The following is a 15,911-nucleotide window of genomic DNA, read 5'->3' as shown; positions in this document are numbered from 1 at the left end:
TGGACCATATGAAGCTTGCGATATCCGATGCAGCCTCATTCGTGTTTTGGATGATCCTAGACTTGATCTCCATGTGTTCCTCTTCAGAAATATCAGTATTGCATTCCACCCCTGTATGACAAGCCAGTTCTGACAAGATCTTCATGACAGCTTTGGTAGTTCTGGTTATGAAGCTCTCAGGAGCAGCACTCTCCTCTGTTCCTGGTTCCTGTGCAGCAACTTCTAGCAGTCTAGCAAGTGGCTTTGACTCCTTGACGGGTGTGAAAGAGATATCCTCCTCCTCATCATCGCTGACATCTGATTCAGAAGTGATGGGAAGTGGCTTTGACTCCTTGACGGGTGTGACAGAGATATCCTCCTCCTCATCATCGCTGACATCTGATTCAGAAGTGATGGGAAGCGGCTTTGACTCCTTGACGGGTGTGACAGAGATATCCTCCTCCTCATCATCGCTGACATCTGATTTAGAAGTGATGGGAAGTGGCTTTGACTCCTTGACGGGTGTGACAGAGATATCCTCCTCCTCGTCATCGCTGACATCTGGCTCAACAGTGGTAGGTGGTGCTGGTTCCTCGGGTTCCTCTTCGGTGGGCTTGGGAAAATCTATTACTAATTGCTTGATCTTTTCTAAACTCACTACCGCGTTGTTTCTTTGGTTGTGCTCTTCAACCTCCCACATGAGCCACATACACAGATTCAATATAAAAGAACTAACGACAGAGTTGATCTCACTGAACTTAACAGAGTCATCGTCTGGTCCAATCTTGTCAAGAATGACTTTCACAAGCACCTCAGAAACCACCTTATAGTCACTATCATAAATGCGCAATTGAGTCTCTTTGTAGACGCACTTCTTCTGGTTACCAGGTGGGATCAAAGCCTCAACTACCTCAGTTGCCACCGGTACTATGGCATTCAGTGGTGTCTTCTCTGCAGAGAAGCCCTTTAGCCTGTTTCTTAACTTCGCTATGCAGCTGACGACACCCTCTTTGATATATGTGCAAACAAAAAAGGTCTTGATTTTATTCAACAGGACATTCCAAATGTAAATTTCAGAGCGATCTGTGTCCCTGAGAAAGCTGAGAATGTCTCTGTTCTCAAAACAAGAAATCTCAGGATCGTATCCGCTTAAATTTACAAAAATATTGTCCTGTTCTGAGGTTGGTGAGCCGTCTCTATTAAGCCCAAATGCTTTTTTTTTGGACCATATGAAGCTTGCGATATCCATGCTTCTTTAAGGAACTATCTGCTTTGTCTTTGACGTCATTATTATGAATTCATGTAAAGAAGCTCTACAGGAAGTCACTCCTACCTGCTTGCCCTGTGTAGGAGCCATATATTCTGTTCTATTTATTTTGTATTTTATCCCACCTGAACACTAGGGGGTGGTATGGTATAGGCCGAGGCCAACCATACGCTATTTAGTACAGCTCATCAGCCACAGGTGCGTCTGATTTTGTGGGCAAAAAGTTTTTGACTGTGGACTTGGAGGATGTACGAGGTTGTGTTTAAAAGGACACTTTTGTTTGTAAAGCTTGTGGAAAGTTGCAAAGCGCGCAATAAATGGATTTTCAGTTAGAGTCATCAAAGTTTCGGCATCAGTTTCTCCGGTTCACGTGTCTAACAATCAACAAAATTAGCACCAGTAGCGGCTGAAAATGGGACATAGCCACTACACCCTGACTAACCCTCTGACCAAGACTGCACAGTGAACATTTTCAGAGCTCATCTATATTTCTCTCTGTTTATTCTGAATATCATTGACTTAAATTGTATTTATACTGCGAATGTTATATAAGTAAATGTGTGTTGTATATTTTCATTTCCACCTCTGTTCACACAGTCGATGCCTGTGTTGTTGTTAAGTTCTTTATCTGGCTTCCCAGCACGAGTACTTCAAAGTCAAGGCATACAGTCCTGATCTGAAACTCACTCTGTACTTCCTCTACAGGTAAGGCCCGAAGCTTCCCTAGATTGTAGATTGTGACAGAGTACAGACATGATAGATAGATAATAGTACTCGTTCCAAACTAAATATACAGAGAGCAGTCACACATGACTCAAACAGCAGTGACAGAGAAGGGAAGCCACGCAGTCTGCTAATAATAAGATGTATTTAATTGAACAGGTAGATAGTGGTCTATCACCAAACCCAAACAGAAGAGCAGCCAGGTGAGAGACAGCAGCTTCCTCTGGTGTGCTGCATCAGGTGACGAGGCTGCACCTCCACCTCCCAGGCTGCTGCAGCACACGATGACATCGTCCCAGCCCACAACCCTGGAGGCTGTCACGCATCATAAAAAGTACCAGTTACCTGCACTGTGTACTTTAGATACTCTGATTACATTTTGCTGATCATACTTTAACTCTGTTTCCTGCGTTTGAAGCTCATTTTGATCCAACGATCAGCTCCAGCGAAGTCTGAACAGGAAACCAGGTTTAGAAACAGAAGAAAACACTGACTCCGTTTTAATCTGAGGTTGGTTTGCTCCGAGTAAAACACGCAGAGGTGAGAAAACTAACTTTATTGACAGACGCTCCTCTGTGAGCAGCTTCCATACAAATGTTCAGCGTGGTCACAAAAACTTTTATTCTGAAAGTCTAATGACAAAAAACCTTGGAACAAAAAGAGTTGAGCCTCGTCTGAGCGATCAGCGTGACGTCTAATTAACTTAAAAAGAAATGAAGATAAAACAAATGTCTAGAGTGCGTGATGTCATCGCTAGAGTGGAGAGGGAGAGAAAAAGCCGTCGAAAAATACATTTGTAAACTGCAATTGTGGCCTCAAATGCACAGCTACATTATTTATACATAGAAACGTAGGAAAATTTGTCGTCTCACTCACATTTGCCTGCTAAAGCTGTCAGCTTTATAGTTTTGGCTCGAGATGTGAAGATTCTGCAGCAGCACCCATCAACACCCTCATAGACTCCCATGTTAAAAAGGCGGGAAATTTTCTGGAGGAAAGCAGAAGTACCGCTTCTTTCCATTGCTCCCAAGAGCACATTTCTTACTTTTTTATTTGTTATTATTTATGTAGACGTTCAGGAAGGGCACACGATGCTCCCAGTTATGTCGGTTCAATGATTTGAAATACGGTTGGGCCAGAAATCGTTCCTGTTCGAGGGAAGGTCTCAGCATTTTCTCTCAGTCTGTCAGGATTTCTAACTGACATTTTAACAGGTGCAGATTAGCTGCTGCTGATTTGGTCCTGGTTGCTTGGCAACCTCAGCCTGCTTGAAGGAGGAGAGGGGGGAGGGGCCAGCAGGCAGAAGCCGAGCGGCGGCCATTTTAGTAGTTCTTCTTCTTAATTTGAACTTGTCTGTCTAAAATGGCAGACAGAGACAGCAGAGCAAGACATGCTATATAATAATGTATCGGGGCGACGGAGCCAGAGTCACGCACTCTCAAAATTTCTTTAGAAATTTTCTAGTTATTATTGTTATTGACCAATTCACAGTAGATTTCTTCCATTCACACAGCTCCTCTTTTATGTTTTACAATACATGAAATGTGTCTGTAAGGTACATGGAGCCAGTATTTTTCTATCACTGTTGGTAATTTATGCGTTTGTAAATGATCATAATGTTAGAGCTGTGTGTTCAGGGATGCCTGAAACATGAACTGCTGGTCTAAGACTGAATCCTGCCAGAACGCCTTTGTTCTACTGTCAGTCAAAATAAATACTTTCCTTAAAACACCTTAAAAAAGTCGATTCAGTTTATGTTTATTAATATTATTATTCTAATATTATTGTGTGTATATTTAGTGTTCTCATGAGTATTATTTCATTGTTTTCCTCCTCTATATTTCAGCCCTTTGTATTCCACATATGAGGGAAGCACTGTGTGTTAGTGTTTGTATGTGTATACTCTGTAAATGATATGAACTCATATGACTAAATGTTTAACATCCATGTTTGTGAATATTGTTTGTCCATATTAAAAGGATCAGAATGGATCAATTAGACATAATCCAGATTATATTGGATTAGATATTATATGGCTGTGTGTTGATTTTTATTTTGTGTGCATTATAAACATATAAACAACAAATGCAACCAGCAAGCTACATTTTTAATTTTACATTCACATACATTCCTTTTTTATCACATCAGTGTTCATACTCGGCTGTGAACTGCACAGTTCTGACTGGCAGTGCTACTGTGAAGCTGCGCTGATGTCTCCCAGTCTCCTCAGCAGCCCATCCAGTGTCTCCATGTTCTGTGATTTCTCCTCCAGCAGCTCATACCGCAGGCTGGAGATGTCCTGCTTGATCTCTTTCAGCTCACCTGAAGAAGAAAAACACACCCCAGGCATGAAAGAGAAGTCGAAACCAAATCAATAGAAATTCAGTGTCATTCTGTCGATTTTACCTTCAGTGATCTCGTCGCTCTCTTTGTCTGCTTGGGCTTTGATGATGTAACGCTTTATCAGCCGCTTCATGATCTTCTGTAACCAGTGATTTATGAACAAGTACAGTTAACAAAACTATGATGGCGGAAAAATATGTAAAACAATAGTCCCTCAATTACAGCTGTTAGATAAATGTGATGTTAAATGCTTTTGTCTGACACAGACACACACAGCAAATACATACCTGATATCTGGACGGGCTGCTAGAAGCACCAAATGAACCAGAATCTTTGCCGCCTCCGAGCTGGAAGATCAAGCAGAAATTAACTTCACTGAACACTTCACTGGGACAATTTTAAACTTGTCTTCAGGTCTGAGGTGGAGCCTGTGGTACAGATATAAAACCACTAGGATGTGCTCAGGCTCTGCCTTAAAGCTCCACTAAGTATGATTACTACTGTACTACCAAACTGTGCAAGAATACAAATACTATGTATATAATGTGCAGATACAGTAGTTGTCAAAAGTTTTACATTCAACTGTTTCTTGTTCATTTCTACATTGTATAAGAACACTGAAGACACAAAACTATGAAAGAACACATATGGAATTAAAGAATCCGTCCCTCCTCATGAGAGCCAGTTTTTTTTTCAGTTCAGTGTTTGATGGTTTTTGTGACTGCACTTGAAGACACAATGTTCTGGACTGACTGACCTTTGTGTCTTAAAGTAATGATGGACTGATGTTTCTCTTTACTTAGTTGAGCTGTTCTTGTCATAACATGAATTACTACAGTAACTGAATATTTACTGTATGCCAACACTACCTCCGAACAACAACTGATGACCCCTAAGAAGGCAAAAAATTCTACTAATCAACTTTTGAAATTAATTTTGTTCACTGAATCATTTCCAGTGACGTCCTCATGAAGCTGACTGAGAGAAGAGTGTGCAAATCTGTCATCAGAGCAAATCTATCTTTGTTTATTACATAATTCATGCGTTATCTCATAGCTTTGATATCTTCAGAAATTGTCTAAAAAGAATCAGATGAATGAATGAGCTGTGTCCAAACTTATAGACACACATATCCATATTGTTTGATACCTGGTTGAGCTGTGTCTCAGTTTTCTCCTCACTGTGTCCTGTCACATAGTGCAGGAGCAGGGACTTGATGGCCGTTGTCAGCCCCAGCATAGCTTTTGGACTGGGGACTAAGTTAAAGGGTACAGGGAGTGTCCGTCCCTCCTCAAAATAAGAGAACCAGAGTTTGGCCCGAGCAAACTTCCACTCAACATCAGCATCGTCCTAAGATAAGAGAGGGAAACAGATGTTTTCCATACAGTCTCAATCAAATGCTGCAGTTTTACTGAAAAGAATAGTTAGTGCATTTTTGGGAATACACTCATTGGCTTCCTTTCCCAGAGTTAAATGACAAGGCTGATACCACTCTCATTGTATGTACGCTAACTAGATTAGATTAGATTAGTTAAGCACCAAGACTGGAAACGGGTAACAGCAGCACCTCTAAAGCTCACTTGTTAGTAAGTTAATTATCTTGTTAAATATAAAAAAAGAAGTTATGTGAGTTATTTGCCTGGCATGCAAGATTTCAGAAAGTCACTGCTCCAGGCTACAGAGCCACGCTAGCTGTTTCCCTCTGTTTCCAGTCTTTGTGCTAAGCTAAGCTAATCAGCTAATGGCCTATATTAAAGTGGCATCAATCTTCTAATCTCACTCTTGGCAAGAGCGAGGAAGCATGTTTTCCTAACAGCTCATCACAAAAAATGGAAAAGTTTTACTGCCTTAGCCAATTTGCTAATTCAAATGTATATATTTACATGCATATGAAATATTTTACATGTGATTTATACTACAGGATATATACAGGACATACTGACTGAGGTCAGAAAACACAGGCACAAATAATTCCTCCTTTCCTGCCCCAAAACTGAAAAAATATTTTAACTGCATAATAATGAAACTGCAAAATATGTGCTACACGTAAAGGTAGGTGACGCTTTGCCATGCCATTGTCCATATTTGTGAGTTTACATCTGAAGCACATGATGATGATGATGATGATTCAGTGTGTGATGACGAACCTCAATCTCCTGGAAGGAACTGTTAATCATGGCAATGAGCATGTTGAGCAGCACTATCACCATGGTAACGTTGTAAACCCCGTACAGCACGTAACCAATGTTCTCGATGAATTTGTGTCCGTTATTGATCACAACAGACCTGACCTCGGACAGTCCAAATATAGCCCAGAACAATGTTTTGAAGCTCTCCTCCAGGCTGGATGGACGCACAGAGAACAGAATGAAGACAAGTTATTTTTGTATAAAAACAAAACATTCATCACCAGAACCGATGTGTTAAAGATATTCTGTGACGTATCAGCTGACTCTCACAATAGATAATAATCATAAATTAAGCTTAAAGGTCCAGTGTGTAACATTTACGGGGCGCTATTGACAGAAATGGAATATAATATTCATAACTATGTTTTCAGTGGTGTATAATCACCTGAAAATAAGAGTCATTGTGTTTGTATTACCTTAGAATGAGACTTTTATATCTACAGAGAGAGCAGGTCCTCTTCCACAGAGTCCATGTTGAACATGTTCACAGTAACCCAGGCACAAACCAAACACTGGCTTTAGATAGGGACTTTACAGAACTACAGTCACTGTAGTTTATCCTTCATGCTTGAAACAAGAGGGTGAGGTATTCAGTTGGTTGCAATCTACAATTTCACCTCAAGCTGCCAGGAAAAAAATCTACAGACTGGACCTTTAAAGTTAGATTTTGACTGGTTCATAATGTGGCAGTGAGATGGATCAGGAAGTGATATTATGCTCTATACTTTGATACACTGACACTGTACTTATTGAGTGGATGTTTCCAAACAAAGTTACAATCTATCACATTATCACACTCAATGATTTGTTACACACTATAGTTAAGAAAATCAAAAAGCATGTGTGAACAAATGCGTGTGTGTGTGTGTGTGTGTGTGTGTGTGTGTGTGTGTGTGTGTGTGTGTGTGCATGTCTCACGTGGTGAAGGCGTCGTTCTGCTTCGCCCCCAGGTAATAAGAGTACAGGTTGAACATGCCAATCATGAACGCCAGAAAGACCAAGATGAAGATGACCATGAACTTGAAGATGTCCTTGACAGTCCTGCCTAAAGAGATCTGCAGTGGGCCAAAGCTCTCATTGGCTGGCAGAATGTAAGCAATCCGAGAGAAACTCAGCACCACTGCGACTGCGTACAGGCCCTCTGACACCAGCTGGGGATCTGACGGCAGCCAGTAGATGCGTGCTGCAAAGACAGAGAGCAGTAAACTTTAGTAACTCTACTCCAACCAGCAAGTCTTAGAAAAAAGTGATGCTTTTAAGGCATACTAAAGAAGCTTTTTTTATTCAGTCTGATACATAAGGACACCATCACACAGAATGTATGAAATGAAGACACTGGATCTGGAACTGTTGCCTTCAACAAGAACACTGGAGTTTGGCAGCCATCAGTATAAAAGCCAACAGATGTCATCTCAGCTGTAGAGGAATAACTGCTCCTGTATGTTTATACATTGAGTAAATGATGGTATTTACAATGGGGTGGTCTGTTAGTCTGTGCAGATGTGTGAGCATGCTCACCCAGTGTAAAGTAGTAAATCTCAGGAGGCAGTGTGACATTAATCAGTGTTGTGTAGTGGGTGTGTACATAGGTCTGGGCTAAGTCAGCGTGTCTCAGAATAGAGAAGCGGCAGCTGAAGGAGGCGAGGAAGATCGCAAGCATCCCAAAATCCAGGAAGTTCCACGGTTCAAGCAGGTATTCCCCTGGCCCTTGACTCCAGATTTCTTTCACCTCAGCCCAGATCATACCTGCAAGTGATGAAATACACAGGATGACTTGAGGTTTCTGATGAGGATTTTCCTCCATCGTGGTCATCTAATACCCACCCATGACCCATGAAATGATGAGGATCTCCATCCATGTGAAGGGTGTTGTGGTCATGCGGTAGAGCAGCAGCGGTTGGGGTTCTGGGTGCTGATAGTGGGTCATGTTCGGCAACAGTGTGGTGCCCGCGAAGCGGTCCGCGGCATTCAGTATTAGGAGACACAGAAAAATTGTGAAGGATGAGGCATGGGCCACAAACTTCATGAAGGGGCTCCGCATCACTTTCCCCACCTGAACAACGGACACGAAACAATGACAAGATCAGAGGAAACGTGCTGCTGGGAATAGCAAGTCTGAGTGATTTTCTGACAGAATTTTACATACTCTGCTGCACGGAGCGATCCAGTAAGCCAGAGCCAGTCCGGGCAGTCCTATAGCCACCACCAGCACCACCAGCAGTTTGATGGCAGTGGTTTGTTGTCTCAGACCGGGTAGATTCTCATACCAGATGCTCAGCAGCTGCTGCTGGCAGTTAGGATGAGCCACAAACTTGAAGTGCAGGGACAGCAGGAAACAACAGCAGAAAACAGGATCATAAAAGATGGTGAGAGAGCGCTCCTGCATAATGTTTCAAGCAAAATGTTTATTGTCTGTCTAAACTAATGTGATCCTTTGACTAGAGGACAGGCCAAAGAAGAGAAACATCAATGAACTCACTAACAGTTATTGTCATTATCGATTAATATGATGATTTTTTTTTTGCTTGACGGTTTACCAAAATACCATTCCAGATCCTAAGTGCTGTCTTCAAAAAGCTCTGTCTGATCAACAGATATTCAATTTGCAAAGTCATATTTTAAAAAGCAGCAAATCGATTATCTCATTCTATTCTAGTTAGGAATTATTAGTATAAGTATTACTTATTAGTGTTGTAAGTACTTACTACTAACGATTTATCAATTATAAAGTCATTCCTGACTTAATTAAGCCTGAAGCAGCCTTAAACATCATTAGCTGCTCCATAACATTTGATTTACTGTAGAAGTTACTCATTTGGTTCACTGGCAGTTAGTTCTTCATTGGTTGTTTCTTGGTAACTACTTACAATGTTGTGCCCCTTATTGTAAAGTATTACCAAACTCTTTAGTTCAAGAAGCTCCCAAATACACATAATCCTTCTGACAACTTCACTGCATTCTATAGATTTTCTTCTGGGATGGATTTTCTAGCACCACACCTTGACAGCAGACTCTCAAATCACCACTTAGGGTATCCTTGAATTAATCATGGAAGTTGTGTTTAGTTCCAAAGACCAACAGCACTGCTCGTGCCCTGTCACTGCCTGATTGTGGACATACTAACCTTTTTGAGTTCGTACTTGATGGCTAATTTGAGCCGCGTGAGCGAGGGGCGACCTGGTAGTTCGTAGCTGTCTTCAGTATCAGTTTCTCCGCTCATTATGGCCTCCACCTCCTCAGTGCTGCGACACAGATCCAGAAGGCCCACCACGTAGTCCTTACACTGGCTTGACAGACAGCAGTAGTCATTCTACAGACACAAATGAGAAAACATGTGAGATAAGTTGGATTTAAGATTTGTATTGCAGCATATGGAGTCTGAATGTAGTAATGCAGTTTGTAAATGTAGTGTGTGATTCTGTGAGGAACACAGCGTCTCCAATATGACCTGACAGTGTCTGACCAATAAAAAGCGTACTGTGTATAAGCAATTATCATTTAAGCACCAACACTGGATAAGGTAGAGTTTGACACACATTTTTGGTTCTCGTCAGACTTGTTTAAAATAACTGCACCAACATTTTACAATTAAATTGACAGTGATTTAGCACCCAGCTCAGAATGTTTGCTATTATAGTGAGACATTAAATTATAGATGTTATATGTGTGTGACAAATCAACAGTGTCAATAGTGACTACAAGATCTAGACCCTCATCTGTTTCTGTTTCCTCTCTTAAGGCTCATAAAGTGTTCCTGTGTTTATTGGCAGCATTTAATAGCATCTGGTTGGCAGCAACAGGGCAAATACATTTTTTTTGTGTACTTGACGATGAGCTGGTTTTCAGGGCATGTGTACAGTAGCACTAGAGACATCTTGGCAGACACATCTTGCTGGACTTGCATCATTGTGTCAGATATTTAATAACATTTGTACCTTAAATTCTTTCTCAATATTCGCCAGCATGGCCAGTTCATTGCTGAGCTCCAGGGCCGCCAACACTGGGTCCTCATTGGACAGGGAGAGGTAAGCAGGACTGGCGAGTCCTTTGTAGGCATTGATCCTCGATCGTGAGTGGCTGAAGGAGTCAAACTGCTGCTGGTAGTTACAGGAGTCACAGCCACAGAAGTAATCATGAGGATGATCAATGCGAGCCCCTTTACTCAGCAGAATGTGAACTATCTCGTATTCCTGGCAGTGCGCCGCAAGCATCACTGGAGTAATATCATGAGAGAACCTGTAGGTCATACAAAAAGATAAAGACCATTCATATTTACCTAGCAACACAAAATAATAAATCAAAGGCATTACCATGATAGAAACATGTTTACAGTCCTCAGAACTGATCTGATGGGCTCTATTTGGGGTAAATGTGGACATCTTTAACAACTTACCTCCACTCTTGACTTTTTTAATCAAATGATTCTCTCCCTTCTCAAATTAAACAGAATATCAGCACCACAGAGCATAGCATTTAGTTGATGCTGTTTTAATTCATGGGCAGCACGGTGGTGCAGTAGTTAGCACTGTCGCCTTGCAGGGCTCAAACCCCACTGTGACCCTGATGAGGATACACGGTTACAGATAATGGATGGATGTTTTAATTCATGCTTAATCATTACCAGCTCATTAGCCAAGTGTTTGGCCACCAGCGGATTGGTAGTGTCCAATCATGTTCAGGTATGGAGCCTCCTGCTGTAAATTTTTGGTGTTTTAAAGATATTTTTTTGGGCCTTTTCAAGTTTATTGCATAGAAACAGCTGAAGAGTGGCAGGAATGTGAGAAGAGAGAGAGAGAGATGGGGAATGACACGTAGCAAAGGGCCGCAGGCCGGATTTGAACCCTGGGCCGCTATGGCAAGGACTGAGCCTTTGTATATGGGGCGGATGCTCTACCAACTGAGTTAATCGACACCCCAATTTTTTGTGTTGTTGAGTTTGCTAAGATCAAATATTCTTGTACGTGTTTGTTCAAGGAAAAGTTTGACATTTTACATCAAGTGCTTTCTTGTCATTGACAACACTCTCACATCTGTGCAGTAAATAAGAAGCAGAAGGTGCTCAGTCATCCACATCATCTTTCTTCAAGAAGGGTAAATCTAGTTCAACTGGACTTGGTTGTAGATCCGTGAAGATGTCTTCACAAATCTACAACCGAGTCCAGTGCTAACTCAGCTTAGCACAAAGACTGGAAACAAGGGAAGACCTAACTGAAGGCTGTGTTCAACAGTAGTAACATCTTATCTCATTACTAGGAACCAAACTATTTATTGATCAGGCAACCAGTGAAGACTTCAGGAAGTTAACTTCTCTGTATGAACTCCAGACTCTGAAATTAATCTGGAGTCTGTTGCATGCAGCAAGCACCAAACAGACCTTTAAACAGTCAGGGGCATTTAGGAGGGCCCATGTGTCAGAAAATTTAGATATTTATTGCACCAGTTCTGCTGTTGCTGTCAGGGGGGCACAACATCTTTAGTTATCCTTCTGCCTTTTAACCTTAACCTTAACCTTTAACGTCTTACCTTGTCCCATCCTCATCATAAGCGTAGAAGTCATCCAACATGTCTGCTTGAGCAGGACTCGCCGTCAGACGGTGGGCATCTCGAAATGCCGGGTGAGACAACAGGGCCTCAGTGATACGAATATAACCTTTACCTACGACACACACAAACACAGAACACAGCTGTTCACGTGGCTGGTTCATGTGACAACCTGGGAGATCTTTATAGATTTATAGATATCTTTAGTTTTTGATGTATCTGATGATTCTGTATACATGTAAAATAAGGAGCATGTGGTCATGTTTTTACTGTTCTGAACTCCAATGATATCTTATACAGCCACAAATGAGATTTGGTGGGAGGATGTCACAGCCCAGGTCAGTGAGCACAGTTTACCTCCAGCACTCTTACAATGTGTAAGGAACCCTTTCAGTGGCTCTTGTACACAAACACAATTGCACACATCTTACTGATGGCTAACAGGAGGGCATCACCCACTCTGGACAAATCCGCCCTCTCCAGCAGCAGCTCTGTCACCTCCAGATGTTCGTTGGCTACAGCCAGCTGCAATGCATTCTGGCCCATGTAGTCCACAGCGTTGACATTCAAGTTGGGTATATGGAGCAGCATACGTCGCACTTCTGGTATGTTGCCATACTCAGCCGCTTCCAGGAAATGCTGCTCAACTTCTGACAGGCTGGTCGAAGGAGCAGAGAACATGTAGGCAGGACCACGAAGAGCCTGGCGACGTTTCACATTACTGAGAGGAGCCAAGATCTGTCTGTCAGAGCTGCTGTGGCTGCCAGAGAGACATAAACACATAGAATATAATGTCCACTTGGCAACTTCTACACATGCACATTAGAATCCACTCTTTCATCTCGATTTCACGTTCTACAGTTGAGTGTCATTTCGAGGACACAGTGATGGAGATTTGCTTTTTTTCCTGTTGTTCATAGGATTAAGAGCAAATTCAACTCAACAAGTGATCTGCTGCATGCTTTTCATGATTTGGTATGAAGGTATGGAGAATATTAAAAAACAGAAAAGTGTCATGTCAGAAAAGACATAAATTATGTTTTCTTTATGGTGAAATATTGAGTTCCACTACAGGTAAACACAGATTAGCCAAATTTAAACAAGGACCAGTTGTAGTCCCATTTATTGGAAACTTACATCAAACTTAAATTCGCTTTCATTAATCATGTTTGGATAACAATCTAAAAATAGATACAACTAGAGATACGCTGTACAAGTCAGGATAAAGTAGGCTATAAAAGGAAATGTTATGTTTTTAACACTGATAACACATTAATACGCAAAGACTACAAACACAATTCAGCAATAACAAAGTAATGAGATGTGATTTTTGGCAAGATGCTGGGCAGTACCGACAATATGCTGACCAACCATTTATTATAGCTATTATGTCTGAGCTGTCAGGTCAAAGTACAGTAAATGTAAGATGTAGTAGCAGTTTCATTAAAATAACATTCTAATTTTAAGGTGTTCGTGGCGGTCAGATATCTGATCAGAGATGTCTCATACAGTGCACTAAACATGCTTTATAAGATCATCCTAGAAGAAGTGTTATTTTGATCTTCATAAACTTTTTCACAGACCTCAGAACACTTTTGTACACCATCAAAATCAAAATGATAAGAAGTAGACAAGTAGCTTTAACTGTACTCTTATCTTATGTGTCTTTACCAGTATAACAACATCCATATTAATCTTAATTTGCTTTTTTCTTTTATTATGTGTAATATGACATTTCACAACCACAGTATTACTTACTACATAACCAAATAGATCCATCTATAACTTACATAACTCTATATTCAAATAAATACTGAACAACACAAAATGTTATCCATGATTGTTCTATAATCTTACCAAAACCTGCAGAATTTGAACACAAAAAACACACTTACATCCACTGACTGAGTTAGTGGCTGTAAGAGAAAGACTCACCCGAGGCATCGTCCAGAGCAACAGTTCTCCTCTCCAAAGTCATCGTATGTCAGCAGGTTATCACGGCTGCGAGCCCTGGGGCTGTTGGTGAAGCCTGCAGGTCGGCTGTTATGATGAACTGCTGGCAGTCTGTGGTTCATGATGATCGACAACAGACCGTCTGCTCTGGGTCCATATGAACGAGTCATTGAGTGTCCGTGGCATCTCTTTCTCTCTCTGTCTCTCTCTCTCTGTCTCCCTCCCTCCCCCTCTGTTTTTTCTGTGTTCTTGAGAAAGAATGCATCCTTCTGGGTCCCACTATACTTTTATTTACAAGACTCTGAACTTTGCAGATGTGGAAGGCAACTCAGTGTTATGACTGAACACAATGAGGGTTAAAGGTGATGTATGCTCATTTTTGTATGAGTGGTTTCAGCAGAATCTATGGTTTGATGATATGGGACAAAAGCAAAGAAAAACAAAAGCAGGGGATTCTTGAAATATTGTCCTTTGCTAATGATAATGCTCAGACTGTAAAAAGCTATTTTAAACTGCAGCTGGGTGTGCATGCGTGTGTGTGTGTGTTTGTGTGTGTGTGTGTGTGTGTGTGTGTGTGTGTGTGCGTGCGTGTGTGTGGGAGAGAGAGTACATGTTTGCAGGAGTTTAACTGATGGCTGATGAACAGCAGATGAGATTCCTTGGGGGTTTAAATTCCCAGCAGACTTTGCTTCCTGTGTGCTCCTACTCCACTGATCCCTGTCCAGTATGGGAAAATTACTTCCCACTCTACACGCATACACACACACACACACACACACACACACACACAAACACACACAGATAATTGCTGCTGGTAATTTTTTTTTCTGCATTGTCCTCAGTTAGCCTTTTTACTAATTATGGTATTCTCTCTGTTTTCAGCTCAATTTCACTTCAAACACAGCATTGAATCACACAAACATGTCAACAGACAAAATAATCTGATAAAGCAGAGTCTCTGATTTATGGTTGTGGCAGTGAAAATTGCCTTTTAAGGCCCTGATTGCAGAAGATCAGTCACTTTGGGTGTTTCAAGACATAACAGAACCCCATTTTACAGGGAGGATGGTAGAGAGAAAGAAGCTAAACTCTGACAAATGTCACCAGCATGAGTTTGTGTTAAGACTTCCTCCTCAGAACAGAACAGACTCAAGATCTGGATGTAAACACTGTCAGCTCAAACATACACACTCTTATAAAGGGGTCAGTCAGTGGCCAAGCACCTGGATAGACCTTTTCAGTGTGTGTGTGTGCGCGCGTGTGTGTGTAAATGTGTGTGGATTCATTAACCCTGACAACATACACATTCCGGACCACACAAAGAGCCGGAGCTCCTTCAGCGTTATCACCATCACTGACACCAGTACACAACACACACACAAACACAGCAGCAGTAGCTCAGTGGGGATTTGGCTTGGGAAGCACAGACCAGTCAGTACGGAGTGTGGACTGGTGGCCAGTTCATCTCACCTCTTGAGCAAGGCACCAAACTCATAACTGCTCGACACACTTGACCATTCATAAATGCATGTGTATCTGTCCCATTTGTGCAGGTCTGTGTGTAAAAACAGTAAAAAAATGAGTTTCTGTATCATATTACGTCTTATAAATTTGGAGTTTTTGCAGATTTAAAGACTCTTTTATTTTTGTGTGTCACACAAAGGATAATAAACACATGAAAGTATACAAATGCATACATATAAACATATACTATATATGATACATGTTAATGTATCAGTGATAATTTTGGGGGAATTTGGGAAACATGTTACAGGCTACGCTACTTGACACCTGCTAAAGAAATGACACAATACATAAGATTTCAGCACCACACACTAATGCAGCCATCAAGTTTAAATACTGGCTGTAGAGTGTGACAATCTGCCAATAAAAACATCCAGCCCTCTGCACATTTT

At 41.4% G+C, this 15,911-nt stretch overlaps 1 protein-coding gene across 1 annotated transcript; it reads right to left on the bottom strand.

The window, feature by feature from the left end:
• Nucleotides 1-4,058: 4,058 nt before the first annotated feature.
• On the bottom strand, nucleotides 4,059-14,200 carry trpc6a (transient receptor potential cation channel, subfamily C, member 6a). The gene is made up of 14 exons (XM_010750191.3): nucleotides 13,978-14,200; nucleotides 12,474-12,802; nucleotides 12,025-12,157; nucleotides 10,437-10,737; nucleotides 9,626-9,811; nucleotides 8,648-8,812; nucleotides 8,326-8,554; nucleotides 8,020-8,247; nucleotides 7,420-7,684; nucleotides 6,460-6,655; nucleotides 5,462-5,662; nucleotides 4,600-4,659; nucleotides 4,376-4,451; nucleotides 4,059-4,291 (listed from the first exon to the last, which is right to left on the bottom strand). Exons 1-14 carry the CDS (start codon nucleotides 14,163-14,165, stop codon nucleotides 4,161-4,163), a joined length of 2,688 nt encoding a protein of 895 aa, XP_010748493.2. The 5' UTR covers nucleotides 14,166-14,200; the 3' UTR covers nucleotides 4,059-4,160.
• Between the last annotated feature and the right edge of the window lie 1,711 nt (nucleotides 14,201-15,911).

Source organism: Larimichthys crocea, chromosome XXII (genome assembly GCF_000972845.2).
Source record: "Larimichthys crocea isolate SSNF chromosome XXII, L_crocea_2.0, whole genome shotgun sequence".
In the NCBI taxonomy this organism is placed as follows: domain Eukaryota; kingdom Metazoa; phylum Chordata; class Actinopteri; family Sciaenidae; genus Larimichthys; species Larimichthys crocea.
This window is presented reverse-complemented; position numbering and strand designations above follow the sequence as displayed.

Excerpts from the sequence above, each read along its gene's own strand:
- trpc6a (XM_010750191.3), bottom strand. The coding sequence starts at position 14,165 with ATGACTCGTTCATATGGACCCAGAGCAGACGGTCTGTTGTCGATCATC. Across the intron at positions 12,158-12,473 it reads TGCCCTCCTGTTAGCCATCA|GTAAAGGTTATATTCGTATC; the intron begins GTAAGATGTGTG and ends TGTGTGTCGTAG. Across the intron at positions 5,663-6,459 it reads GTTCCTTCCAGGAGATTGAG|GACGATGCTGATGTTGAGTG; the intron begins GTTCGTCATCAC and ends CTCTTATCTTAG.